General features: G+C 38.3%; 1 protein-coding gene and 2 long non-coding RNA genes across 9 annotated transcripts in view; 2 read left to right on the forward strand and 1 right to left on the reverse strand.

Moving 5' to 3' along the window:
* LOC126872536 (uncharacterized) lies at positions 1-11,975 on the forward strand. The gene is made up of 5 exons (XR_007692008.1): positions 1-160; positions 1,473-1,563; positions 1,634-1,928; positions 2,541-2,924; positions 5,521-11,975. It is a non-coding gene; the product is annotated as an uncharacterized LOC126872536 (long non-coding RNA).
* The window catches only part of LOC126872162 (GDNF-inducible zinc finger protein 1-like), a 25,285-nt gene continuing 9,598 nt past the window's right edge, over positions 11,517-27,203 (reverse strand). For 6 of the 7 annotated variants that reach the window (XM_050631802.1, XM_050631809.1, XM_050631829.1 and 3 more), the window contains 5 exons: positions 22,535-22,678; positions 21,242-21,402; positions 19,927-20,214; positions 16,897-17,137; positions 11,517-15,748 (listed from right to left, as the gene is read on the reverse strand). In XM_050631802.1, coding sequence (XP_050487759.1) covers positions 15,503-15,748; positions 16,897-17,137; positions 19,927-20,214; positions 21,242-21,402; positions 22,535-22,678 — 1,080 coding nt within the window. In that variant the 3' untranslated portion in view covers positions 11,517-15,502. The remainder of the gene's footprint in view (positions 15,749-16,896; positions 17,138-19,926; positions 20,215-21,241; positions 21,403-22,534; positions 22,679-27,203) is intronic. The other variant, XM_050631804.1, reaches the window with a different exon arrangement.
* On the forward strand, positions 17,005-18,755 carry LOC126872622 (uncharacterized). Its single transcript, XR_007692073.1, has 4 exons — positions 17,005-17,151; positions 17,516-17,697; positions 18,062-18,243; positions 18,608-18,755. It is a non-coding gene; the product is annotated as an uncharacterized LOC126872622 (long non-coding RNA).

Genomic DNA, 27,203 nt, shown 5'->3' on the forward strand with positions numbered 1-27,203 from the left:
CTCCGCTGCAAAATGATAAGTATTCGACGTTATTCCCTAAACGCCCGCAATTTCCTGCTGCCTAACATTAATAAGCAAGGTCTTTTCGCGCTAAAACCAGCGCTATCAAAGTCTGTAAACTTGATTCCGTGACTTCGACCAGTCTTGGAAAACATACGCGGTTAGTTTTCTGATACTCGCGCGTTCCACTTTCTCATTAAAGAAATTCTCATTGTTGACCTAACGGTATTATTGAATTAAGTCGGTAAGATTACGGATTTTAAATGTAAGACAAATATACTGGATGATTCATGCGACTGCAACAGGCAGTATCTTTTTTTTTGGTTGAAGTTAGAAAAGATGTCAGGGAAAACAGAAAAGTGAAAGAAAAGTGATTAATTTAGGAGGTATTTCAATTTCAGTTTTGTAGAGCTTATCGTATGAAAAACATAGAAAATATAAATAGTGTGATCGTGAATATGTAGTCCAGTTTTAACCATTCTTCCTTTTCCTCCAACATTTGTTTCTAACTTCAATCACAAATATATGACTTGTTTCAGTTAAGTGAATCATTCTCTTTACACAAATGTTTTTCAATGTTTTTTGTTTGTCAAGAAAGGTTAGTTGAGCTACATTTTTTATTACTACATAATCGTGTAAGCTATCATTGTAACATTATTTATTATGTCGGATAATTACTGAAATTAATTTAGTGTTTTTATTTGATTGTATTAATGGCACGTGTTAGTTGTTGAACGTAATTGGTCAACAGTCCGTTAATTATCATTTATATTTGGAATATAATGGTTTCTTTTATTCAAATGTTATATCAATAAAACATGTTCGAGATAATTTGATCTTGGTATTCATCGTATGATTCAAATGACACACAAAAATACATGCAAGGCAAACAGTCAATAATAAAGTCGCTCCAATTACTTCTATCAACCGAGTGGCATACTTGGCAACTGTTCCTTTGAAAGGCAAATATTTGCCAAAACGTCGATAGGCTTCTACGTTTAGTATGCGCGCATCTTCGTTGCTCACGTAACCATACCTGTTTATAGTTCGTATTAAAAGAATAATATCATTTGTGTTAATGATATGGCATTCCTTACTATTGTACTGTACCTATGCATCGATTTGTTTTTGTTGATCAAATCGTTCGGCTATTAAATCGGTCAACTTTTTCATTTCTGAGATTACTAAAAAAATGCAGGTACAGATATATAGGAGATGAAATTAGTTTGTGTTTTTATGTATTTCCAAAATTCGCTATTTTTTAATACCAAATAAAACTCAAAGCTTTTTGTTTGAGGTGAAAATTCAAGATAGAAGCATAATCATATACATCTAACATTCATATGTATATGCCTATTTATTCTCATTATATCTATCTGCAGTATTTACAGTATATCTATTGCAGTGCATCATATGTCATCAAATCTAGCGTCGAGTCTCATTCTAATCAGTCTCCATTTTTGCATACACAGTAAACATATCCTGATGTATCTATGCTCTTTGGATCTTCACGCAGCAAGGTTACCACGATTGTGCCGAGAAAAATCTCTATTGTTGCGGAAAGTCAGTGTCTTTGAAACGATTGTTACAGTATGTATTTTAAGCGCACCAGATTGAACTGACTTTTCTATAGCGAACCAAAGCTGCCTACTTGTTGATTCTCGAGTGTCGTCGAAACGGAGGCATCGTATATAAAGAAGCAAGAGGCACGTACCTTGAAACTTGTCCAAGACGGGGCCGTGAAACGATTCCTCGGTTATTCGAGTGTTTTTCGCGGATCAAAGTGCTTTTTTAATCTTGCACATAGAACACTATTTACAACACGAAGCTGTTTTATTGTCCAGCGGGGTCAGAGACCCACCTGGCCGTTAGTCGTTGCCACTGTCATCATCTCTCTCCTCGTTTCTTCTCTTTCCACCGTTGAAAAGGTGTATACACACGATATATACCTACGACACGCACACTGGCACCAAATAGTTTAGAGCTACACACAAAGCACGGAACGCCGATACACTCACGCACGAGACAACGCGCGCACAGATACCACGCACACGGACGCGAATCTCACACTTCAGGCGACCGAGCTTCTCTCCTTTCTCTTCGCATTCTTTGACATTTCCCTAGATTCGTTCGCGTCTTAATTTTCGACAAACGAAATTATCTGAGCAATAGTAAATATAAAACTCTTACTATTTACACAGTGATAAAACTAGATGCGATAAGATAAAAGAAACAAAACGCGTTCACTTGCAACACGTCGCCAGTACTCGTGCGCTCGCACTAACATTCTGCTCTGAAACCTACGCGAGACTACCTATGCATCCCTACTCTCGTTACTGTCCGCTTCTTTATCCCCACTATGTCGACTCACAGCCACTATTTACACGCACGTGTATACACAACGAAACACACGAATCTGACCGCGATATTACAAATGCATCCTCTATCGAGCCTTAATTTTACTTACAACTCTGTTATTAACGGATATTTATCCATCCAGAACATTGGTTTTAACGTGTTTTATGTATTTATGTTTTTAGGATATTTGATAACGTCTAGAAGAATCACTTCTGCTGTTATATATGATTCATATGTATATGACCCGAAAAGATTTCATTATATGCAAGATAATGGGACCTTACGACAAAGTTGTCATTGAGTAGAGCATCGATAGAGAAATGTTAACGACCCCGGTGGTTTTGTACGGAAACCACAGGAAATTTGAAACGAAATTCACGAAAAATGGACGAATTTGTGAAGAAGCCACTTGCTCTCCGATTTCGATGATTTTGAAATATGTAGCAAAGCTCGACAACTTTCTCAACATCTTTTTCCGATATATATATAAACCAAGGCCGACCTTAGTTTTCAACTTATATAGAAAAACGTCTCGCTGCTCGACCCTACTTCTCAAGCTGCACTGGGTTAGTAGTACATAATATTAATATATCAATACCGACAAGAAGATTCACACGGAGATAATTAGATAGAGAAAAATTAAATTAGTTAAAAAAAAATTGCGCCATAAAAGAATTCGCGTATCTAGAGCATTCTAGTACATAGTTATGTAACATTGAGGAAAAACGAAGATCGCTCAAAACGTTTAGGTGTTTTTTTATAGAACTGTAAGCGATGCTCCAAAATTAGATGCTATTTTTCAGATGCTCTCCTTTTAACTATCTTTAGAGTATTCGAGGAAACAACATGTTTAACAAGCACAGAGCGTTTCTTCTACATCTGGTCCTTCATACAATTTCAAATCGTGAAAGAAATGATTTCGTCAACCAACTCATTCGTGTAACTCACTTGTCGGGTGGTAGATAAATACTCGATGGCGTTTTACTTTATCTTTTGCAAAAATATTGATCTTTGTTTCCTTTAAAAAGAAAAATATCTACAACCATCGAAAAAGAAGGATAATAGTAGCAATAAAAAGATCAATAACAAAATTTTGTTGCGAAAGTTCTAAAATGTATAAAAGTAAACAAATTCTTAATTTTCTAAAATTATTATTATTATTATTATTGTAGATATTAAATAATATATTATTGCAGATTTATTATTATTTTACTGTTATTTTGTTAATATCTTCAATATGTTAGATAAACAGCGCATGTAACATCGAGTATTCTTGTTGTGATGTTCCTTAAGATCGCCTTCGCCGGCGCCCCTCGTAGAAAAATCAAAAGGAATCAACTTGACTGATCATCCGAGCTACGAATGAGTCATACAATTGGCAGCATCATCTGGTTATTCGATAACTTTTATCGACCATAAAGCAATTGGGCATGGTTATGTATACCAAAGATAAAGGCCAGTTTTGTTCCAAGTATCGTTCATTAGCCATAATCATTCTTACGTACATTAACCAGTCTAGAAAATTTACAATCGAAGATATTCAGTACGGTGTTTGCCATTCGTTCATCGAATCTATGTTGATTATTTGATCAAAGAGTGCAGTGTATTATAGCTAAACATTTAAATTGAACATTCCCATTTCTCGGAACGCGATACAAGATATTTCAAAGAAGATATTTCAAAGGATATATAGTTGATTATAGAATATAGTAACTGCTACGAAGAAGGCAATGCAACTTTTATTACAATCATTCTTAACCTTCTCGCTTCGAGCGCCACTTATAGACGGCATTCACGAGATGACCTGTGGGTACGAGCGCCGCATATAGGCGGCAACCACGGGACTACTCCTGAGTCCGGCACCCCATATATTCGGCATTCAAATGACGCATATACAAGTGCCATCTGTAGTCAATAATATATTTTTTCGTTATCGGCAGAACATTTTCTGTTGATTTTATTGACATATTTGATTAATTACTTCTTAAAGTTACTCATCGTTGAAACAACGTCAAAACGTTTCACGCAATATATTTCAAACATCTAGACGATCGTATACTGTTTTATGCTAAAAAATCTGTTGAATCCATCGACAGTGAAGCGATATTTCATATACGGTTCTTAGAAGAATTATTGTTATTTAAGACTTAGGAAAATGTATATACAGCAACCACGCACACTGTGCGTATTTCTAGCTAGTTAATGCCCATAACTTCAACCCGATAAATGCTCTCAAGACGCGTAAACAGCGCTCTGTATTTATAGAATCCTCCATGAAAATAATTTATATACAGAGCCTGTATTTTTATAACTTTGATATCATTTTTATCATTATCAACAGATAAAACTGAATTAATTCATATTCGTGTCCATATGTCCATATTGAGAAAAGCTTTATTCATTGACGATGTTATAATACTTGCTGTTGCGTATAATCGAAACTCCTGACATTAGAGACGTTTATCAACGTCAATAACAATCTTATTAAGTTATCGAATAGCTATATTCTCTGATATTTCACGGGAATTGTACGAAGCTAGTCAGCTTATACGGCTGAAAAGTTTGCGGATACTTGCTTCTTCACAGGATATAATTTAATACATCGTATAAATAATGATATGCATATAGTATCGCGTATAGAGAAATCTGCAAGAATTTCAATTCGTTACGATTAATGCAATTAGTTTTAGTAGAATATCATCGTGAGATGAAATCCATTTTTAACAGCCAACCCGCAATAACGAAATTGATGTTGTTAATTATCGAACGTTGTGAAGTTGTTCCTCGTCAATGGAAGAAAAAACCTCTTTGCTCTGCTTAATACGTGAAAAACTTGAAACTGAAGCAAGGAAAAATCTTGGAAAAATCTCGTGATTATGTATTTTTCTGCATATAACTACTTTATAAATAATTAATTACAGTATATTAATAGTAATTAGTGGAGTAATGCGTTAGTTGATAGAGAAGCATCATTATGCGTTTCGAAAACAACAGATATATCGACAATTTATTTATTGAACTGTAACAGGCTATTGTTAATTTAAATACACATAAACGAGATGATGATAAGATTTAAGACAAGTAACAAGTTACTAAGTACACAGATGTCACGTTTGAGATTATCAATTTGTCATATGATCTATCGATAGATCAAAATTTCAGGATATACATAACATAAATACGTATCCAGCGGGGCGCATTATATTTGCACAGCCTGTGAAAGGAAAATGCAAGGAAGCTGCATAAATCTGTGACGATCGAGACTCACCAGCCATCGGTGACGAAGGAAAGACGAAACACTCAAAACGTAAATATTTTAATGAAACCTTTATTAAGACTTTATCGCGCCAAAGCCAAATAGTGACTCCGGCAATACAAACAGGTAAACGTTTGGCCCGAGAGTCCTCGAATGCGAAGCACCACCGACCGACATTTTGTCTTTTCCTTCATTTTTGCCTAAAACGAGACGAGCATGCAGCGACCTCTCGCGATCGTGCATCATTAAAATTACGAACAGTTCAACGCAAATACGAATCAATCGGTGAGACTTGGATCGATACCGCACGAGAAGCTTCGTGGTTGAAGATGCGTGACAAATCGCTGAGAAATGTTCTATAGGTCAAAGAGAAAGAAACCATTTGCTCCATTGTGTGATAATATCTGCGCGAATGAAATTTCTGATGATTCTAATAATTTTTAAAGAAGAAACGAAGGAAGACAGAGTCGAACATAAATCTTAACTTCGCTGTAATCTTTGGATCATTTTCCATTGGATTCGATCGCCTTTTCTACCGAGCAAAGGATTTCTTAAGTCGAAGGAAAATATACAGAAATTCAAAGCGTTTTCGCTTCTCGGAAAGAAACAGAAATCGTGATATAAAAGTTTGAAGATCACGGCAATTTCGATATCGTAAAAAGGACATTTACGTTTTATCGTTTCGATCCATTTCACCAAGTATATAATATTTCTATTTTACTATATTTTAATCATAAAAACACAGAAATATATAAACGTAGGTAAAAATGATTCGACTGCGAAATGGATCATCGATTTCGAGGAAGGTAGACAAACCAACTGTCTCGTACGAACTTTCTTTTTTTGTTTATCGATATCGCCACAAAGCATCCTGCATGCGACAGAATTTACTAAAAGACAATTACACCGGATGTCGATATCAATTGGCCAATTTATCTTAAATTATCTAAATAGTCATGAACGCCGGTTCGGTGTTGCACGTTGAGCGACCAACCACGGGTCAATTCCTCTACCTTAAATCACAATGGCGACGACAAGTTTATTCGTTTACTTTTCTCGTTAATTGTATCCTTAAGACTGATCGTTACGTACGTCTGGAGGCGCGAGTACGCGAGTAACGCGCGTGCACGGACTTCGAGATCCGTATACGTGCCGCGTGCATCGTTCGTCCATCGTGTCTCTCTCATTCACGCCGTTAAGTTATGCGGAAGATGTTCCCTCTGGCGAATATCTTTGTAAACTTAATTATAGAATTATAAAGAAGACTCTGCTTAACGAAAGGGTCAACACGATCATTACGACGTGGCTCGTGTCAATTGTCGCGGAGCGTGAAAGATTGCAAGATTTCTCGAATTATAAAGCGCTTAAGAAATGTACAAAGAAAGATTAAAGCGTAATAATATATTATTAATTTCGTATCTTGAATATCGTTACACGCAATGTCGTTATATATTCTAGGGGAAGTTGAAAATCTATAGATATTTTTCGTATTACCAGAGACTAGGGTAATCTTGACGGGAAAGAAACTAGGAAAAATCGTTCGTTCAGAATCGATCTCCGATTTATTCCATCGTGGAAGATTGGGGTTAGGTCTAATTACATCGCGACGATCAAACGTGTTTCGCTCAAATTAATTCGCGGCACGGAACACGTTAAGAAATAAGTGTACGACTCGCGTGGCTGTGTGATCCTGTCATAAAATTCCATCGAAATTTTTTAACCTTTCTTGATCTTCCAACAAAGAGCGGATAAATTAAACGCTGATTTTCATGATCGTTCGACCACAGGGAACATCATCGAACCTTCGCACGTACGTCGAGAGGCGCATCGACGGCCGCATTTCAATTGTATTAATCTAAAGTTACGAACAGTCGACGATCTTTGGGACGGTGTTAAGGATCAGCGTCGCGACGCCTCTCGATCGAACTGCGTGTCGCGCGAAATCGTTCAAGTGTTGGCGATGCACCGAAAGGGGTTGTTGCTTCGACAGTTTCGGCGTCTCGTGTTTTCTAGCGTCTTTAGAATTCGTTTCGAAGTCGTTGTGATCGCTCGTTTAAAATACGAATATTTATCTGTACATAAAATTCGCAATTTTTCGTTGTCCATTTATTTAGGCCTACCGTTTTTCACATTTTTCGAATATAGGCCTGCTCGCGTTTCCTCTCTAAAGCAGCATTTTTGTTCACTTTACGTCAGGGAACATTATGGAAGCAACAGTGGCAGAAGATAAAAGGACGAAAGATAAAGTTAACGTATGATACGAACTATTGAAAAACTATGTTATCCGATACGATTGCGGAGATAAAGCTGGTTGATAATTCTTTAGCGGAGAAATATTGGAGGAACTTAGCAGAAGACAGAGAGGATCGTATCGAAATTGCTGGAAAAAAGACTGCCGAAGAATTAGATAAATATAGGACTAAAGTAGCTATAGAAAGGCAGAAAGTCGACGTATGTAGATAGCATTGAAATTAGCAGCATTGCACTGAAATTAGCAGCATTGTATCGACCAAACGGTAGACTCGAGCCTATAAAGAAGATAAAAAATTGTGGCTGATCTTTGACGATAGGAAATATCCAGCGAGTTAAAGATTTTAAACCATAAAGACGTGGACTGAGTTTGTATTAAATACCAAGCAAATAACAGTACTTTGGAATTTCAAATTTTGCATTCACGATGATCATAAATATCATCAGACTGTCGTAAAGAACGCAGTAATACGATTATGAAACACTGATGCACTGATTATGAAACATAATTTATCAAAGAATTGTATTAACAGCGGAAAAATACTCAAGAAGAATAACATGTACTTGGATTGTTTAAAAAAAATAATAAACAATTTATATATCGCAGAGGCGTTACTACGAAACAGGTGGTACGTCACGGATGATTGAAACGTGGAAATAGGAACGAGATAGAAAGGTTAAATTTCATACGCACGAAGTTAGCAAATGAACAGGGACGTAGCTTCGAGTATACGAGATAAAACCAGATAAAAACTATCGTATCGTCCAGGGGTGCTATACACAACGAAAGATGGTGGACTAAAGATATCACTCAAGCGATCTATGGTCTCGGTTTTAGTTCGTTTGGCCGTTGTTCACCGAAATTAGTCATTCAGAGAGACGGATTTCTCACATCGGAACAGACGATCGTACTTTGCGATCTATCGACTCGATAATTGACGCGAAAATGATTCGCGTGGACACGCTGATCGAGTATCTGTCGATACAACAGCAAAAACGGTCACGCGTTTATAAACATTCTATTCGAACGAAACATCTGTTTAAACATCAAAGCGTAAAAATATCTCTTTTCCCAATAAGTTACTTTTATCTGGTTCTTCGAGTCGTCGGAAACATCGACGAATATTCCTTACGTATAATTCGTATACTCTGGAACACGAGATCGCTTACGACCGTCTACGCAAGCAGATGCACCGTGCACGCGCGTGGTTACAACGCGACTGCATCTATCAAGAGGAACGATCGATGGGATATATATATATATATTATATATTATAGGTACAACCGGAACACAGAGAGACAATTGTTAAACAACGCGATTAATCCTCAACTGACGATTTCTTGTTCCTTCGCTTTTTATCCATCTTACTGTTAATCGTGCGAGCAATTTATTAAACAACCGATAGATATAATATCAGCTTAGCACACCACGTTATAATAATAATAATAATAATAATAAATGATATTCGTATCGAATAATCGTACAAAAGAGAAAGATCGTCTGTTGTAAAAATTGAGCATTAGTTGAAACAAAAAGAACGATAATAGATCGTCAGTTAAGAATCAATCAAACCGGTCCACTCTCTGTCGGTTTGCCCAAAAAGAAAAGAAGAGACGAAAGAACGTTGGCAAGGAAACGCGACAGAGAGTAGAAGGCCAAAGAGAGATGGTAAATACAGAGTGAAATAGATAGATTCGAAGAAAAAATCTTTAGGCACACCCACACACATACACATACATTTATATATAATATATATAATATATATATGCGTAGAGCGCAAGAGTCTTTTTTTTTTTTTTAATTTATATTTCGTGAAGCAAATCGTAAATCCGAACGTTAGATTTGCCGTGTGTACTATCGAACGCAAACGCAGACAAAGGTGACGCGACGATTCTCCTCTTTCTTCCTCGTGCTTTTCGTTTTATTTTACTTCCTTTTAACTTCTTCTTTTCTTATTTCGTTCGTCGTTCTAATTCGATTCGATGTTCGTCGATAATTCGTACGAACAAGCTGTATCTAAAGGAGCGTGTATTTTTAAAGGAGCATAGTCGCTCGTTCTTTTCTTTTTTTTCTTTTTTGCTCTTTTCATCGTCGCGTGATCGGTTTCTCTTCGTTTTTCCGTCGTTCCGTCGATAATCAAAAAATAAGTTATCCGAATACTTTGTACTTGTCCAAGCCGACCGTGATGGTAATAGACGCTGAAGCTATTGGCACGGTATTCGATTTACGTAAAAAAAGAAATCCGATCTCGTCGATCACCTTGCTGCTGCACACGCCATACAATTCACACGGATAGACGGACTTTCTTAAAATTGCTCGCTTCTGCCGTACGATTCGCGCGTTATCAATAATTAGAATATGTAATAATTACGTCGTAATTCAATATAGCAAATATATTATCACATTTAGATTGTATTAATGTTTAAGACCTTTTTTTTTTTATCCGGACGTCCTTCGACAAATTTAAACACCTGTCACGTTTTTATTTGCGTTTCGTTTCCACGGAGATCTCCTTCGCCTTATTTACGTTTCGTTTCTGCGTTCCTTCGTCTTTTCCTTTCGTCCTCCTCTCGCTCTTCTCTCCCAAATTTCCAACATTATATTACACGTATAAATCGTAATGGTCGATGTATGTTTCCTCTTTTTCTCGTATATCGCGATTCTACGTCAACGACAAGTTTCTCGAATCATAATCACAATATCGTTACGTGGGTGTCAATTCGTCGAAGGTATCCAGAATCGATCGATCCGATGGCTTTACATGGAAAATCGTCGATTCTCACAAGGATTGCACCGCGCTTGGAACCATCGACCACGGAATGTCCAAATTTGAATTCGAACAACGGCAACGCGTCCGCGCTGTATCGTTCGAAAGTTTGTACAATAATCGATTATGCAGACTAATTCGTAAATTATTGCCTTCTGAGTGCTCGACGACGACGATGATCGACGAAAGCTCGCGGACGATCGTTCGTACGTAAATCTAAGAAACATTAATATAGAATATATTATCGTGTAGTTTATATAAGGTATACGTTAAGACACTTACCATCTACTGCAAAAATTCAACAGTTAAAAGATTGTAACAACTAGTTCGTATAATTGCGTACAAGACGGAGATGCTCGCTCGGTATCCCCGTTCCATTTTCGTTTATAGTTAATTATCCGACTAATTGATCGATCGTCGCTCGAATCGCTCGCAAGAAGGAACAACTCGAGAAGCGGGATACACGATCGAGCAGATCCGACTGGTTCGCAGCCTCCGCTCTCTCGATTCTTTCGTATCCTCTTAAAACGCTACATTCTCGTTCCATCGTTCGTTCTCATCTTTTGGCACGCGCTCCCTTCTTTTCCTCTTTTATCCCTTCGCTATTGGCACGACATTTACGAACAATGAGCTTGCTAGAGTTAATTAATTAGAATAAATCTCGGACGCACCTGAGATCGATCGTTCGGACGATACGATGTATAATAATAAAAAGACCTTTTTGCTATATCGTACGTATTATGCACCGCCGTATACTCAAATACAGAATGCCAATGAATCGCGTTACACGTTCGGCTCGAGGAGGCTCTACGTCCGTTTCGCGAAAGGCAATCCGTTCACAAAGCGATAAAGTGACAAAGTTATTTCTCGTTTGTCTCTTCCTCTTTTGTTTTCTTCTTCTTCTTCTTCTTCTTCTTGTTCTCTCGTCGTTTCGAAATGATCTACGTCCGAGACGTTTCACATGGACCATGGGACCAAGTCGTTCTATAACGATGCTTATGCGAATAAAAGGAAAGGATCGTATCGGTTGCTCGTTCCCGCGACGTATCTTAAAAGCTATGAAAATTATTCTAAACGCGGCCTCGTAGAACGATCAACATCTAAAATGGAATAATCAATCGAGCGGTTATCAAAAATAGAATTATCATTATAAATACAATACGCAACGCACCGATATACCAACGATCAACAATCGTCGTTCCGCGATATCCGTTCCGATCGGAAGCTGCTATCGTGGCACGACCGTGTACCAAAAATACTATTATCACGCGTAGGGCAGAGCATCGCATCCGCGTGCATGCACGAAAGTTCGAAAAAAAAAAAGAAAAAAAAAACGAAAGAAACGACGGATCTTCCTTAGCTCTATCTCTTCGGTTCCCTCTCTTTCTCTTTCTCTCTTTCTTTTTTTTTTTTTTTTTTTTTTACATCTTTTTGTCTTTTCTGTTTTCTCTTTTTTTGTCTTTTTGTACGACCAAGGGAGCCACGTTGCACACGTGCGTCATAATTATTACGTGTAAAATCATACTACGCTTTTATAAAAGATATGGCGAACTCGCCGCGCACGCCGTTGGAATAAACGTCTCACAAATATAAAGTATCGTTTCGAATGTAATATACGTATATCAAAAAGCAAGAAAGTATTGTATACTGTACACGTAACACACGTATCATAGTAGGCGGAGAAAATGTGTACAGGCTCTAGGTGACGTTGATGATTCTTCTTACGATCGATCCAATTCTACGAGCATCGTTTACATCTTCAAACTTATCAATTGGAACGTGTACGAGAAAATTGGAATTTCAGCTCGCGCGTTAAACCAACCAGAGTGTCGCGACTACATTGTAGAAATTAAGATTATCAACGGGAACGTTGTTTTACTCGAAATAAAGATGGACAAATTCTAACGAAGTTTCCTCGTATACGAAAATTTCAATTATAATTTGTCATACATATAAATTATTAAGATATCTTATTATAGTCAGAGGATTAAAGTCGTAGCTAAAAAACGACCGAAGTGATCGTACTCGGTCTTTGATTTGCACGTTTAAGATAATTCCAAACTACGTAATGCCAATTCTTTATTGAGAAATTCGAACAAATGGAGCTAATTATTTTAAGCAACGATACAAGCAACTTTCGAAATGCTACGTGGTTCGTGGAAATAATTTCGAACGTTCGTTCGAGCTTATCAACGACTTAAAATTCTCACAGTGGAAATCGTTCGATGCTCGTCCCTTTTATCGATTCGATCGATCGTAATAATTTTTCTCCGCCGTAATTCAGTCGCTTCTTATTCGTTCTTTTCTTATTTTGCGAAACGCAAAATATGGCCGTCTCGGACGAGAAAAAATGTAGCGTACTAATCGCAGCCATAACGTTGCGCATCGAGGAGCATAGATCCTCTTCCCGTGCCTTGTTATCTTCCCCCCCATAAAAACCGTTATCGACTAGAACGTAGTTATGATACATTAAAAATTGACACACATTTATGTTATATGTATATTGGGCTTCGCCTTATCGCCTCCCCCTTTTCTCTGCTTTTTTCTTTCTCGCAGAAAATGCACGACAGACAAATCGAATCGTTTCATTTCGGGGACGGTGTTCGATCCTAAAGAGAGAAAAAATTTGCAATATTTTAATAATAATTTCCATAGGCGTCAAGTGAGGACAGAGTAAAACCGATGTTCCCTCTCGGGAGAACGTCGGTGAATTTGCTTATTACAGACGACAATCGTTTAATAGTTTGCATTTCGAACTACTATAGCTTTCGACTTAAGAGTTATACTTGAGACACATAAGAAGTTTGCTTGCGTATTGTAGTTTCGTTGGAAAGTCCTGCACTCTGTGCTCGATGCACACGCTTGTACGATTCCTTAGCTATTTTTTTTTCCTTTTATCTAACACGTGAGAAAAAGTTAAACAACGCTGTTGTTGCATATTTTTTCTTCGTTTTTTGCTTTTTTCTCTTTTTACCTAAGTTATTTAAAGCGAACGTATATTATATCATCGACCGCCAACAGAAGACTTTCACGTCACTTATCGTTATCTATATGAAAAATTCGATAAAATTTACCACGGACTGCTCTTTCCTCAATTAACGAACACACCGTATACACGCTATTACATAGTAACGTATCGTTGCGATCTCCATTACCCCGTAAGAATAGTACCGCGTTCGTGTTATGCTAAACAGTAATAATAGCATGTGTAATAATACGTAATAATAAGAATAACAATGTATATCATTGTCAATGATACCGTCAACGATCGTAATTAGACGGCTGGACAATTATAATTATAGTCGAAGCTTAAATATGGAAGGACGCGACGGTAAAATCATCTTCGCAAAATAGCACCTTTCCTACAGACCAGAGATTTCCTATTACGTAAATAAGTGTTATCGATACGTTTAATTCCTGTAACAAATTTAATTCGCTGAATTACACGTTCGAGTACGAGGACTATAGGCGAGCAAGATGATAAGTAGCATTTCCTACTCTTTGCAAGAGAACAGTTATAAAAAGAAGTCGGTTTCCATTCTCTTCGAAATTTGTCTATATCATATTAAAATATCGCTTGTCTCAATACTTATATCTTTCACAAACCGATCTTATATCTTTCACCGACTTATTAATTCGTTTTAAAAAACTCACATCTTTGAACCTAACTGGTTGTTTTCATTCTCAGCTATGGCACGTTAAAATTCTTCCGTTCGACACAGATATGAAAGATCATAAAATGACGTGAAAATTAGAAAATCAACAAAGGGTACGCTTATCGTGTCCCTCGCCTATGATCTTCGCACGAAATTCGTCCAATTACATATAAAGTTGGTTTTCGCTAAATTTACGTGTTTCTTTCTTTTCGAATTTTACCTAATCGTTTATCTAATCGTTAATCGATTAATCGTAAGACGTATCGATCTGTAATATCTGAGAATCTCTCCGGCCATCAGGACAGCAGTCTTAATAATCGCTGATTCAAGTACATTTAAATCACGGCGTAAAGGGAAACAAAGGACGAATATCACACCGTGAAAGCATCTACTTCAGTCTTCCTCTATAATCCAGTCTACGACTCTAGCACCATTGCGCAGCTTTAGTTTCGTTCATCAACGTTCTGATCAACGAACAGACTTTGATAATTAAATCAGCTAATAATAAGATCACGTTAGAATTCAAAGACTAGATTGAATTATCGACGTTCGCATGCAATTCTCTACATAATTCCTACGTACTAAGGGCAAGGTCGATCGTGATTAGCCAGAAGTTGCACACACTCTCCCTAGTTGAGTCTTTATTATTATTACTCGTATACTTCTTATTATAGTCTATTATCAGGATCGTAGGCATATAATTCGTATAGCGGAGTTAAAAACCGAGTTGCAATCCTTTCCAAATTACTGTTACAACTTCTGACTATTTTCACCGTCGCTAGTCTCGCTTGAAATTCATAATCTCGCGTATTTAAAGCTTCTTGTACGCGTAATTTCCTCTATCGTTCGCTTTCGCTTAAATTTAACTAAATTTCAAAAATAAATCTAAATTAATTCCACGCTTTGCCGATCATCCAATTTCGTTAAATTATACATTCCAAGGCTATCTATCCTCCTTTTATGTACCTTTAAGATAGCGTATCGATGCTAATAATTTTACAACATCTTCAAAACGATCAAACACGCCGATTTTCCAAGCAGCTCGTACAGCGATGACACGATCTTCGTTGCCGATGTAAAATCTCCTCCGCGATTCTAAAATCTATAAGTCGCAGTATTGACAAAGTTAGGACGTGTAAAACAACGACGAACCGCTCGATCCCCGGCCACAACTTCCACGTTCCTCTTCAAGCTTCCTGTCGCGTGTTGCTTCGCTAGTTCGTGGATTCCGAGTTGGACGACGGCGAGGATTCCGGGCTCTGCACCAGAGGACTGTCCCTTCCGATGACAGTGGGTGTCAACAGCATACCGCGTGGACTGAACGTGTCGCAATATAAATTCTCCTTCTTGTGCACTCGTCTAACGTGGCTACGCAGATTGTCACGGCGTGCACTTCGGTACGCACAGTGTGGACAAAGGTGTGGCTTCTCGCCCGTGTGCATTCGTCGGTGTTGGATGAGCTGATCAAAGACAGAAGATCATTGTTCTCGAGTTTACGAATAGAGAATAGACGAGATAAACGAAGCCGAATGGGCGTACGAACGATTATAGGAACTAGTAACAAGAGGCAGGATAAATTAAGATCATACGGTGTATTTGTGGTAGAAAGTATTTGCATATATCATTATTCTTCAACGAACCGTTTGTTTTTTTTTTTTTTTTTTAATCAGACTTTAAATTTCATTTTTATGCTACATATTTCATAACACGTTCTGTTAATAAATCGATATATGTACATTTAAGAAAATTTCTCGTCTAATTAATTAATATGCAAATGCTGGTCATTTCTGTAGTCACCGTATATGGAAATATCTTTATGAAATAACGTATAATTCGAGGTATATACGTGAAATATATCGTATAGAATTCTAAAACGAACTGATCCGTGTCAATCGATAATGATCGTGCTTTATCTTCTCATAAATGACTTATACATATTAATAAAAGTATAATGTACTCTAATTTACGAACAAATAATTAATATCGTGCAGCGATTCTCTTTGAAACTTTATACGAATATGTAAATCATGTCGACGTATGATAAACAACCTTACACGCGAAATTATAACGAGCTACAATTAATACAGTACATTTTTCTCGATATTAATATGTATCGAATATTACGTGTAAAAGCAGGCTGTAGCCGAGAATTACGATTCCGTTATGTAACACGATCTCATCGGCTACATTTTATGATACATCGCCACGGCAATAACAGATTGACGTCTCGAAGCCTCGTCGAAGCTTTTCGTTACTACAATGTAACCGTATATGTACGTCGGTCTTAAATATATTCATGGATGAGCGAAAAGTCGTTGGAAAAACTCGTACGTAGATCCGTACGATATACGTATTTACATAGAACGAAACTCTTGATTTACAGGTGAAAGTAGAGCGTATCCCGAGCGTTCTACGAAATTCAAAAGACTAGCACGCGTATCGTAGAATTTACGATCGTGCACGGATTATACGAGCTTTTCACTCAACCAGAATTCCAAACAATCCAAGTTCATTGATTACGCTTGTCGTTGTGTCGTTGCTTCGGAATTCTATGCGCGTCGACGTTCCCAATAACAAAGTTCTCTTTTGTGCCGAGGGAAAATATTACCTTTTTTAACTGTACCGTGCGAAAGATGCAAATGTCGCAGCAAAAGTATCGGTCGTCGCGATGCCTTCTCATGTGTCTGCTCAGATCTACTTCCGACGATCTGTCCGCGCCGCACACAGCGCAGCTCACCCTCGTTTCCGGCGCCGTGCCTTTCGCGTGTGCCCTCAAATGCCTCTGGAACGCTTTCTCGATGGTGCACGCGTACGAGCATAACGAGCACCGATACTCCTCCCTTTCATATCTGCGCATTCAAAGGTACAATAAGTCGGAACTACTTAGCTCGTCTGAAAGATAAGTTAAACGCAAACAAATTACGCGGTGTCTTTTCAATAAATTTCGTTTCAATTCTATACTCCCAATTCTATGACACAGCCGATTCTATAAGTGTTAACTTGTTATAAATAATTAGCCTCCCTTTCATATCTGCGCATTCAAAGGTACAATAAGTCGGAACTACTTAGCTCGTCTGAAAGATAAGTTAAACGCAAACAAATTACACGGTGTCTTTTCAATAAATTTCGTTTCAATTCTATACTCCCAATTCTATGACACAGCCGATTCTATAAGTGTTAACTTGTTATAAATAATTAGCCTCCCTTTCATATCTGCGCATTCAAAGGTACAATAAGTCGGAACTACTTAGCTCGTCTGAAAGATAAGTTAAACGCAAACAAATTACACGGTGTCTTTTCAATAAATTTCGTTTCAATTCTATACTCCCAATTCTATGACATAGCCGATTCTATAAGTGTTAACTTGTTATAAATAATTAGCCTACTTTTCATATCTGCACATTCAAAGGTACAATAAGTAGGAACTACTTAGCTCGTCTGAAAGATAAGTTAAACGCAAACAAATTACGCGGTGTCTTTTCAATAAATTTCGTTTCAATTCTATACTCCCAATTCTATGACACAGCCGATTCTATAAGTGTTAACTTGTTATAAATAATTAGCCTCCCTTTCATATCTGCGCATTCAAAAGTACAATAAGTCGGAACTACTTAGCTCGTCTGAAAGATAAGTTAAACGCAAACAAATTACACGGTGTCTTTTCAATAAATTTCGTTTCAATTCTATACTCCCAATTCTATGACATAGCCGATTCTATAAGTGTTAACTTGTTATAAATAATTAGCCTCCTTTTCATATCTGCGCATTCAAAGGTACAATAAGTCGGAACTACTTAGCTCGTCTGAAAGATAAGTTAAACGCAAACAAATTACACGGTGTCTTTTCAATAAATTTCGTTTCAATTCTATACTCCCAATTCTATGACATAGCCGATTCTATAAGTGTTAACTTGTTATAAATAATTAGCCTACTTTTCATATCTGCACATTCAAAGGTACAATAAGTAGGAACTACTTAGCTCGTCTGAAAGATAAGTTAAACGCAAACAAATTACGCGGTGTCTTTTCAATAAATTTCGTTTCAATTCTATACTCCCAATTCTATGACACAGCCGATTCTATAAGTGTTAACTTGTTATAAATAATTAGCCTCCCTTTCATATCTGCGCATTCAAAAGTACAATAAGTCGGAACTACTTAGCTCGTCTGAAAGATAAGTTAAACGCAAACAAATTACACGGTGTCTTTTCAATAAATTTCGTTTCAATTCTATACTCCCAATTCTATGACATAGCCGATTCTATAAGTGTTAACTTGTTATAAATAATTAGCCTCCTTTTCATATCTGCGCATTCAAAGGTACAATAAGTCGGAACTACTTAGCTCGTCTGAAAGATAAGTTAAACGCAAACAAATTACACGGTGTCTTTTCAATAAATTTCGTTTCAATTCTATACTCCCAATTCTATAACATAGCCGATTCTATAAGTGTTAACTTGTTATAAATAATTAGCCTCCCTTTCATATCTGCGCATTCAAAGGTACAATAAGTCGGAACTACTTAGCTCGTCTGAAAGATAAGTTAAACGCAAACAAATTACGCGGTGTCTTTTCAATAAATTTCGTTTCAATTCTATACTCCCAATTCTATGACATAGCCGATTCTATAAGTGTTAACTTGTTATAAATAATTAGCCATGTTACCGCGCCACGACAGAAAAATTACTGAAAATTTTCAACGCGAGAATTGATCGTAATTTTAATAAATAATAAAAAAAAAATTCTATACTCGACCTTTTCATATATACAGGGTGGTGTTTGGTAACTGATGGTACAAGCGAAAAGGGGGTGATTCTACGCGAGAAAAGAAGTCGAAAATATAGAATAAAAATTTTTTTTTTAATTTTTTCATCGAGACAACGATCTACAGTGAGATCCGTTGTAACGAGACGCGATAAAGTGCACGCGTACCGAGCGAAAATTCAAAGTCGATTTTCTCGAAAACAAAGCCTCGAACGAAAAATGTTTATTCTGTATTTTCGACTTCTTTTTTCGCGTAGAATCACCCCCTTTCCGCTCGTACCACCAGTTACCAACCGCCCTGTATATATGTACATACACGAAGACCTTCAACTTTATTTTTCACGCGAACGGAATTTTTGTAACTATTAAAAATCAAATAGCATAATTCACCTTAACGATGGCGAAGCTAGATTCACGATACAGAGGAAACGATATTATACAGAACTATTTGTATCTTGCGCTGTTGTCGAATAGACATCGACCAATTCAATTAATCAATTTAATTAGACGTAGTACTTCTGCGATATAATTACACGGATACTTGCAAGAATTGCGTAATGTAATAAATATTTTGCTTACAGAAATTGAGAATTGCGTTACACGCAATATGTTGTTTTCGTTACGAGCCGATAAATTTACGTACGATAGAATGGACGGTTTAAATGGACGTATTTATTGTCTAAAATAATCAGAGAATTTCTCATTTCTGAAATACGTAGCGTCCACTCGTAATATCCTATTTAAACGTTTAACGTCGCAATAAGCATATCGTCCTGTCGTATAACATCCTACGGATCCTGCGATTCTCTAATCACTTTGAACGATACGAAGAACAAGGAGATATAAGTAGAGTAATCGAAGCAAGCGCTAAGTACCTATACCTGACGCGTTGCAAAGCCAGTGTACGCTTCTTCCCTGTGGGCGTCATACCCTGTGCCACGTGTGCAGCTACATGAGTCTCCATCTCACATCTGCTGTTCGTGGTGAAGTCACAGCCCGAGGACGGACAACTTTTCGTTTCTCCGGTTTCCGCGCTGGGTACCGGTGGATGACAATCGACGATATGCTTTCGCAGAGCTGGCCTCGTTGGTGCCACCACGTCACAGGAACCACAGGAATAACCGCGATGCGCGTTGCTTACGTTCGGACTGCTACCTCGAGATCTGAAAGCCCATGGTGAATTTCAATTGCTTGGAATAATAGGGGCGAGTGTAAAATAAGAAGCGAGTAACAAGGTAACGGGAAAGCAGACTTAATATAATTATGAGACTGGGGATTTTTACGTAGCTACAGAAATATACAGGGTACAACGCAATACGGAGAAATATATAAAATATCCAAAGTGAAGTTTCTTTCGTTATATTCGTAACGGTTTGAATTTGCAGAGAATATTCGCGGCGTAAAGATAATAACGGTAACAGCCAGAGCTACGCCGAGACAGAAACGGTAGAGAATAAAGTATTCGCAGATGAAATTGATAAAGTTGGCGTCGAAAGGAAATCCAAAGAAATTATTAATTTCTTCCTAAGACTCCATAGAATTTCTAGCGATCGGTATCAACTTTCTCTTTAAACTTCCACGTGAAATTCTTCGATTAAGTTTGCTATTCCAACGAGAGAAAGCAAAGAAAGGAATAAATCACGGTACAGGAAACTGGTGAAAAAACAAGGCCGCTCCACCCGAGGAGCACTACGGAATTAAAAAGATTCTTTCTTTTTTTTTTCTTTCTTTCTTTCTATTTTTTAAATTTCGTAATCGTTGTTCGCGGATCGGTCGTAACTCAACGCTGGTCAATATCCTTCAAAGCTGTTGATTTACGACGCCATTTATCTTTGAATTTTTGAAATATCAGAAACGCGCTCGCATTGTTGAACAGGGAGGAAGATTCGCCCTCCGACTGGACAGATTCATTGGTCTCGTTTTATCGATTCCATGGCGTGTTAAATAAAAACCTTGCGCTCAAACATCTCGTTGCCTCGATGCGCGTACATACGTACAATACATATATATATATACATATAATTTCGTATCCCGGTCTCTCTCGCATCGTCTTATCCGACCTGAACCGTAACAGGCAAGAATTTAAATGCTCGACTCGCATTAGGCGAGACGAGTTAAGCGCGTTACGGTGTAAAGTGTAAGACGATCTGGAGTTTGGCAAAAGTGGCTGATAACCAAAAGAACGCATACTTCTCGGTGTAAGACGAATGCTCGCTCTCGGAGTCGCTGTCAGACGGAATGTTGGGGATTTCCGTAGCTTCGAGAGCCGCGGTCGCTGCTGAGAGTCTTCCAAGCATGGCGGTATAAGCGCCGAGGACCCAGCCATTAAGAACCGGTGTAACCGTTCCATCCTGTTACGAAAGCAAATCTCTGCTTTACTTTTGTTCAGTCATGTAATCGCTCGCTAAATATATGTAATAACGTTGTAACGTGATAACGTAATGCTTTGGATAAAGATTCGAACGATAAGAGAAGAGCGGTTGTAGAAAACACTGCGAGCGCCAAAATCGAGAAACTTTGATCTTCTCGTTGGCAAATGTTTTACGCGTCAACGAGAGTGCTGTAGTATATAGTAGCGATAATGAGAAGCTAAATAATTTATCGATAACGCTAGAAGATGATGTCGCGCCATCGCTTCCATAGAGAGAAATACGAGTATCGATAGATTAATTGTTAATCGTTGTTAGTTGTCGTCGATTAATTATTTCTTTGCTTTCGAGCAAACGTTCTCTACGTCTACGAGCTGGCACATACAGGTTTTCCCACGGACACGCTTTTCTTTTTCGACTACATTCCGACTGTATTAACGCGTAAGGTATCAATCGGCTACCAACACCGAATCGGTGGCATTGGATCATAGACAGTCTACAAGAATTTCATTTACCCCGTTCTCAAATACTTTAATTCGTGTTTTGTATTTTACGCGTCCAACGTCATCGACGATATCGATGCTATAAAATACAGAATACATATACGTACGCGTAAAATATCAGAGACTATGTCTGATGTAAAATATATATGTAAAACACAGAATATACAGGGTGGTTGATAACTGGTGGTACGAGCGAAAAGGGGGTGATTCTACGCGAAAAAAGAAGTCGAAAATATAGAATACAAATTTTTCGTTCGAGGCTTTGTTTTCGAGAAAATCGACCTTGAATTTTCGCTCGGTACGCGCGCACTTTATCGCGTCTCGTTATAACGGATCACACTGTAGATCGTTGTCTCGATGGAAAAATTAAAAAAAATTTTTTATTCTATATTTTCGACTTCTTTTTTCGCGTAGAATCACCCCCTTTCCGCTTGTACCACCAATTACCCCAACCACCCTGTATAATATACGAAATATGTACGTATATAGAAATGAAAATTCGATATTGTAAATGTAAGTAACTCGACTGAGATTTAATTCGGTTTTGGGTAAATTAAAAAGGGTGGCTTGTACGTAGTATTTCTCAGATACGTATTTTCAAATAGACAAACCTTGTCGAAAGTCAGATAGGACATGGGATCGAGCAGCTTCGTGGATAAATTATTGTTGGCCGAGCGATGCGAGCTGTTCGTACTTCCGGTGTCGCTTTCGTCTCCAGCGTCTTCGTTGTCGTCATTTTCTTTCGGTACGCTGGTCTACAGGATCAAACAGAATCTTTATGTATTTGGCGTTATTTAGAAAGGAAACAAGAGCCGCGTGTTTCTAGCGCAAACTTTGTCTGTACCTTTGGAAAGTTTTCTGATTTTATGCTAACGATCCAAGTAGCTTAATCAACAACTACGGAGTAACGGAAAGTCTTAGCGTTCGGAATAACGGAATAGCGAGAAGTCTTAGTGCTCGTGATAACGGTAATTGCAATGTTCGCGAAAATTGGAACGTGTTTCGAAGGAAAATGAAATTACACGAGAGGATGCTTAGCGAAGATACACAACGAAGGGGCAAGATTTCATTTCTCAAAGGAAAAACATAGTTTGTCTGAAGAGAAATTGGAATCTTTTGTTCGCGGTGTATTTCAAGTATCTGAACCACTAATAGGTCCTCTCTGCAAATTTAATGGCCTGACATCGAATCTAATTTGAAGCTTTGGAACAGAATAGAGAGCAGAATTAGATTATATTGCTCTTTCCTTTGCTTACCTACGTGCCTAATAATATTCCTAATTCTAAAACGTTACGAATCGTTCACCCGAAATATGTCTTAAGGTATTATACAGGGTGGTGGTTGGTAACTGGTGGTACAAGAGGGAAGGGGGTGATTCTACGCGAAAAAGGAAGTCGAGAATGTAGAATAAAAATTTTAAAAATTAAAAGAATAACGTCTTCTTCGAATAACGTACATTTTCGACTTCTTTTTTCTCGTAGAATCACCCCCTTTGCCGCTTGTACCACCAGTTACCAACCACCCTGTATATACTCACAATACGTCAAAGGGATAGAAAAGTTCCATAGGATGTTATATCCATACGTAAACATATTTTTCCAATTTTCCCCGAACCTCCTCTATTTATCTGTTTATAACATTCACAATTATATGCAACTATGGTTCTCAGCCGCGCGGACGTCATACGTTGCATCCAAATTCCAAACAAGAAGTATAAATCTTCGCCATTTACCTACCTCAAAGGTACATAACTTAGCAAACAAACACTCACCTCACTAAAGAAATAAAATAATCAAATTCGAAGATGGTATCTCACTGGGGTTAGCCATCCACGTGTTACTTATCAATTAAGTTAGAAAAATTTGCCAAATGTCCAGCTGGACAAATTGTAAAGTATAAATTAAATAATAAAAAAGAAAAAAATTTACCTACCTATCTGATAACGCAAATCTTTCCTATCTACTTACGATACTGCAAATTCTATCTATTTGTGGCGGCACTCGACCACGCAACTTTCCAACGGCTTCGCGACACAAAGCGCTGTACCTTCAAAGCGTAAGACCTAATGTACCATCGATATCCCTACGGTTCCTTCGCCGAATATTCGCAAGAATGCATACGCGGCAACCGTCGCGGACTTCTAATAAACGCGCGCGTAGCGAGGATATTGTAACGTCAATTCACATCAGAGACCAGGCCACACACCACGGACAGGATGGCACCCAGATGTCTGCATATCCTTGGCGCGCACCCTCGATAGTCTTAAGTGCCCACCAGGGGCCTTGGCATTTTTATAGTTAAGGTCCTTCGGACCAAGCGAGTATTTCCTGTCTTAGATTTCCCTTTACGTTTATTGTCTACCACGTGTTAGCTTAGAAAGTTGGTTTTCTCCACATCTGATATGTTCCGTTGGCAACTTTCTCGCGAGGACGGCTAAACCCTTCCTGGTCCACCAACCGTCCTATTATCCAATCGGAGACGGTGTCTACTGCCCTCGCTTCCTTAACCAAAATTGTCATCGACAAATCCGATAGTCCCGTGTCCTTGGACACACCCACCCCTAGCTTTCCTCAGACACGGTATCGTCGGTAAAACTTCACTTATTCTGTATCCTTAGAATAGTCAACGTATCTATATCGGTCTCTACCCTTATAAGTCGCGTACTTAACGTATCGTTGTAACTAAGTCTTACATAACGTGGTTGGAGTGAATTGTGATTTATGCTAATTCAGTGCGTGTTACATTGTGATTGGTGAATTCACAATAAAGGTTGATTAAAACAAAGTTAATTGTTGTGTTACGACTCAACTATATTTTATTTACACCAACCAACCCTAAAAATTACGTGACAATATCGAGGGACGACGAAGAAAAGAATCCGTTTGGTTTCGAACAAAAGATTCATTGTGCTCCGAGCTGCGAAGTGCCAAAGGTTTAGCGTCATAGCGAAGCAAACACAATTCGAGATACGTGATTATTAACTCTCGATTGTTAATCGTTGATCGTTAATCGTTGACTGTTCAGTAGTTTAATAAACCTTTCTTGTTGAACATCGGGAGAATTTCTTGCGGACTGTTGGTATACAACGATATCAATCGCACGCGGATAAGGTAATTGATCGTACGGATTCTTCCCTTCGTTGCCCAGCGCCGTCCCCACTAGCGTGCGTTCGTGAGATGCACCACGGCGGCTAGCACGTGCATGCTCTTTCGAAAATTCGCCGGAAGAAGCGTGAGGATATGGATGGAACATTCTAGATGGGCACGTCGAGAAGCTACTAGAAGGTTCTGTGTCACATGTGACGCCACGCGGACACCCACACAGGTCACACTCATTACTGCATAGAGAGTGGGGCTCTAAACCTTTTCAAGGGCCATGGGTCACTAAGCCAGTCAGTCTGTGAATAACTAGCCAACTGTCTACATTCCAGAACGCACATTTATAATTCTTGTAATAATTGTTTAATAAATATCACATTATATTATTTCAACACAAACATTGTGTCTTCCACAGATTATTAATCTTAATTCCAAGATTAATTTCTAACACGGACACCTTCACCAACCGCCTCATATTATTCTAAACGCTACTTGAAATTTCGAAGCCCTACACGTACCATATCTGCCGTACAACCAAATTTCAACGAAATATAATCCATCGATTATCGTTGAACGAACACAGCTATGGTATAAGACACAACTATGGAATAAAAGTAAAGCAACAAAATAGAAACTTCGCCGTCGCCTATATCGATACCTGTTTATAGTATCGTAGTATCAAAGAGGAGGAGCCTGTGGGGGGTATCGGGCGAATTATAAACAAGGGGTCGCGGAACACGTGCGTAGTGGGGCTGTGACAAAAGGCACGAGACTAAGACAAAGGACAAGAGGTTGCTAAGGGACAAAAACGAATTAACAGTCGGTGTGAGTTGAGAAGCCAGAGAGTGTGCCAGAGAGTATTGTTAGTGTCACACGCTCAAGAAGACCAGTAATTAGCTCAGAAACAGTAATTGGCATAGGCTAAACATCCTGCATGCCACAGTCATCGAAACAATGACCAAATAGTAACGGAATGCGTCTCTGATATACACCTGTAACATCAACCACATCTGGATCCACATCAGAGACCAGAGGTCGCACACCGAGGGCAGGATGGCAACCGAATGTCTACACATCCTTGCTACGAATCCTCGATATTCTCAAGGACCTACCATAAATCTTGGCATTTTCATGGTTAAGATCCTTCAGACCAAAAACAAGCATCTTCTATTTCGAGTGTTCTTTACATTTTTGTCTACTACCGGAAGATACGGGAAAGTTAGTTTTCTCACGTTCGGTATCTTCCGTTAGCAACTTTCTCTCAAGGACGGTTAGCACCCTTCCTCACCCAGCAACCTAGAAAATCAGCCAATTGACGGCGAAGTCTATTTCCCTCGCTCTCCTAATGAAAACTTAGCTCTTTTCGTGTCCTTAGACCCACCCATCGCTAGCCACAACATCGTCACTAAACTTTACCGATTTTCCATCTTCCCAACAGTTAACGTCTCTTCACCGGGTTTCTATCCTTAGATCAGTCGCCTACTTAATTTATACGAAGTTGTTAGAGTAAAGCGTAATTTATACGTGTCGATTCAGTGTATACTCAATTGTGACTATCAAGCGCATAATGAAGTGTAATAAAAAGAAAGTTAATAATCGTGTTTCGGCTCAACCTTCTTGCTTCTTTATAATCTGAATTGTGACTTGAGATTTTACGTGACACACCAGACGACAACCCCTCCAGAGGAACTAAATCTCAGTAAAAGAAACCCTCTAAAATAAGCGCTCGTCCCAGTCTCTCGTAACACTTTCAATCATTCTGTTGTAACACTTTGAACCGTCACTCTGTTGGATTCGCATAATAAATTCTATTATCGTATACGAAGTTCAATTTCTTCACCTTATTCGTGAAACGTTCGAACTACGACGCGAGATCACCGGTGGTTGGTTTCTTCGTTTCTTGTGTCTCATACGTGACACCAGCGTTGTCGAGAGAGCGTTGGATCCGTGGCGACGAGAGTTGCAAATGAACTATCTAGTTGTCTTAATTGTAATACGTTATTGTGATTAGTTGACGTTAAACAACCATCGTTTCCTGTTTAATCTACATCTGTTTAATCCATTTATCGTAAATAAACTAATTACAACTTACGTCCATCGTTTCGAACCTCACACGATACGACACCTACCGCGTACCGAACTTTCGAAGAAATATAAATGTTACCAACGAAACAATACATCG

Source organism: Bombus huntii, chromosome 1 (assembly GCF_024542735.1).
Source record: "Bombus huntii isolate Logan2020A chromosome 1, iyBomHunt1.1, whole genome shotgun sequence".
Classification (NCBI taxonomy): domain Eukaryota; kingdom Metazoa; phylum Arthropoda; class Insecta; order Hymenoptera; family Apidae; genus Bombus; species Bombus huntii.